Source organism: Triticum dicoccoides, chromosome 3B (assembly GCF_002162155.2).
Source record: "Triticum dicoccoides isolate Atlit2015 ecotype Zavitan chromosome 3B, WEW_v2.0, whole genome shotgun sequence".
NCBI lineage: Eukaryota > Viridiplantae > Streptophyta > Magnoliopsida > Poales > Poaceae > Triticum > Triticum dicoccoides.
This window is the reverse complement of record NC_041385.1, coordinates 404,477,693-404,480,401: the sequence shown is the minus strand read 5'-3', so window position 1 is coordinate 404,480,401 and position 2,709 is coordinate 404,477,693. Positions and strand designations below refer to the sequence as shown.

Genomic DNA, 2,709 nt, shown 5'->3' with positions numbered 1-2,709 from the left:
ACAGTAATAGTACCACTGTGCTGGATAAGCACCAGGCCGCCTAGCTTTTCTCCCCTCATTGGCGACATCTAGCTAGCTCTATAATGTTGGCCAGGAAGAGAGAAGCGTTTCTAGCTTTCTTGCTTCCTATCTTAAATCTGCATATCAACAGACGCCACATCAGCGGTGACAAGGGCGTCCCAATTGGGCATCCAACTTGGTACTACTGTTGAGAGGCGACAAACCACAGAGACACAGGAATGAGCACTGTACGATACATGCACCTACCGTATCCCAGGTCCGGAGGGAGGCGTAGGACCCGGCCGTGTCCATTATGGGTGAGCGTCGCCGTCTGGATTGAACCTGCTTGTCGCTGCCTGAATGTACGACAGAACCAGTGGGTCTCGTAATAGGCACTAGACGTACAGGCAGGCGACGATAAGAATCTGAATGCCTGCATTTGGAACAAATCCACTTGGATTAATATGTATGGACAGCCGTGATTCGCCGAAATTCTACTACTACTACTTGTACATCCGGGTGCATGCGTAGCGTGGGGGAACAGGAGCATGCTTCCGTTGGAGATTCTGGTTTTTACATGGACGGGACCCAAGAGCAGCAGCGGTACGTACGTACTACACACATCAACAACGTATCCACAATTAGCACTACTCGCACGGAACTTTACAAGCGCTGTCCATAGCCTTATCTCCATTTGCATTGGTTGGACAGGTCAGGCTCAGGCAGCAGACACAGCCTGATAGTAACAAGTGATAAAATAAAAAAATAAAAACTGGGTCGAGCGTCCTGGGTCTCCTCTCCGGCCGGCGACGTCGTTGACGTCATGTTCCGATGGACGGCGGCGAGAGAGACATGCCCAGCTCCAGGTCCAGCGGGGAGCAGTGGTGACCGTGGCCGTGGCCGTGAGGAGGCTGCTCCATCAGAACTGCCGGGAATGGCGCCCTCGGGGACGCCGACAAAAGTGGAACGCCCGCCATCGCCATGTCATCCTCCTGCGTGGAGTTGAGATCAATGGACGCCATGTCGGGGGATTTATACCGCGGCAGAGAGGTGGAGGCATCTCCGCTGTTGTTGGTCAGCGGCTCAGAAACGCGAATGCCGTTCTCGCAGATCGGTACCTGCACACAATATTCAGAATCTGACATGTCTTTTACATGCATTAATTCAGTCCTTTGTATAGTTAACAAGTTAAGATGTAGTACTCCAGTACCATGTCAAAGAGGCTGGAGCGGCGCTTCTTCTTCCCCATGCTGCTCTGCCTCAGGAAGAACTTCTGCGCGTGGCTGGCAACCTGCGTCGGGGTTCGAGTCGTGACGTAGCTCCGGGAGATACCTCGCCAGTCGCCCTTTCCGAGCTTCTCGAGGCCCACGAGGAATAGCCGGTGCTCCTCCTCGCTCCATGGAACTCCTGTAGCCATGCTCACAGAAGGACCATTCAGCTCAGGAGGCCACAAGTCGTCCACTACTTTTAGTAAGAAGAAGAAGAAGAAGAAGAAGAAGAAGAAGATAAATAATGCAACTTCTTTTTTTAAGGGATAATGCGACTTTATTAGTTAGGTCAAGATGAGATAGACTAGCATAATGCAAACAAACTCAGGTACAAAAAGGTCTGAATTTCCACCCCACGTATCATCAGTAGCATAGCCAGCCTAGCATATGTTCGACACTAGTGACTAGTGTAACTGCGTATTTCTGTTTATCTTAGGCAATTAATTACCTTTCTTCCTCTCCTGGACTAATCTGCCATGAGGACCGTCAGACAGGTACCCATTGGAAGCCCTCTCCAAGCCCTCGTCGATGGACAGAAGCACCGACGAGGAAGACGACGACGAAGGCGAAACGATGGAGCTAGGGGCCACCGCTAGCTGCAGGCAGTCCATGCTGTAGCTCTTCCTCATGGAGGCGCCGGCGCCGGTGCTGCGGCCCGCAGCGACATGGACCTGCACCCCGAAGAGCCTCAGCCCACTGCCGCTGCTGCTGCCGCCGCCTCCTTCGCAGAGCATAACTTCTCCCTGCTTTCCTGCGCTGCTGCAAGTTCTTGAGTTGTGGCCGTAGTTGCCACAGTGGGAGCACTTCCTCGCCATGGTGTGGCTATAAATCGACTAAATCGATCCGCACTGCCCTGTCTTTTGGTGCGGGTGGTGGGAGAGATGGGTGGAGACCAGTGTGTCCACAACCGCAGCAGTGGGTGGTGCTTGCTACTGCCTATAGCAGCTAGCAAAGGTAGCTTAGGGAGGAAACTTACACTGCACCCACTATAAATATGCTGCTTCTACTTCGGGCCTTTTGGCTGTGGATGTGGACGCGTTATCGGGCAGGGAACCGTAGAAAAGTACTTATTGTTCGAACCACCTTGATCTTGTTGCTTGGATTTAACTGGTAATTTGATCTTTTGATGCGTAAATTTGCACCGTCAACTTCGTTAGGAATGTTCCAAATACGCCACCGTACACGTGAATTTTTTTTAGAGCGCAGGGCCTGGAAAATACATCCATCGCCGTCATGTTTTCCTCACGAGGTTGTATAATCAACACTTCCTATTTCTTCTTTTTCTTTCATCTTCTTTTATGCTTCTTTTATTAGGGCAACACCCAATCCAACATACTTCCTCTGTATCTAAATATAAGAAGTTTTTGCGGTTTAAATTTGACCCTCTTAAACGACTTATATTTAGATACAAAGGGAGTATCATTCTACTCTCTTTCAATCT

General features: G+C 50.6%; 1 protein-coding gene across 1 annotated transcript; it reads right to left on the bottom strand.

The window, feature by feature from the left end:
• Positions 1–533: 533 nt before the first annotated feature.
• Positions 534–2,228, bottom strand: LOC119276220 (transcription factor MYBS3-like). The gene is made up of 3 exons (XM_037557241.1): positions 1,717–2,228; positions 1,211–1,407; positions 534–1,118 (listed from the first exon to the last, which is right to left on the bottom strand). The coding sequence occupies exons 1-3, from the start codon at positions 2,081–2,083 to the stop codon at positions 822–824; spliced, it is 861 nt and encodes a 286-aa protein (XP_037413138.1). The 5' UTR covers positions 2,084–2,228; the 3' UTR covers positions 534–821.
• Between the last annotated feature and the right edge of the window lie 481 nt (positions 2,229–2,709).

Excerpts from the sequence above, each read along its gene's own strand:
- LOC119276220 (XM_037557241.1), bottom strand. The coding sequence starts at position 2,083 with ATGGCGAGGAAGTGCTCCCACTGTGGCAACTACGGCCACAACTCAAGA. Across the intron at positions 1,408-1,716 it reads AGTCCAGGAGAGGAAGAAAG|GAGTTCCATGGAGCGAGGAG; the intron begins GTAATTAATTGC and ends GCATGGCTACAG. Across the intron at positions 1,119-1,210 it reads GCTCCAGCCTCTTTGACATG|GTACCGATCTGCGAGAACGG; the intron begins GTACTGGAGTAC and ends TATTGTGTGCAG.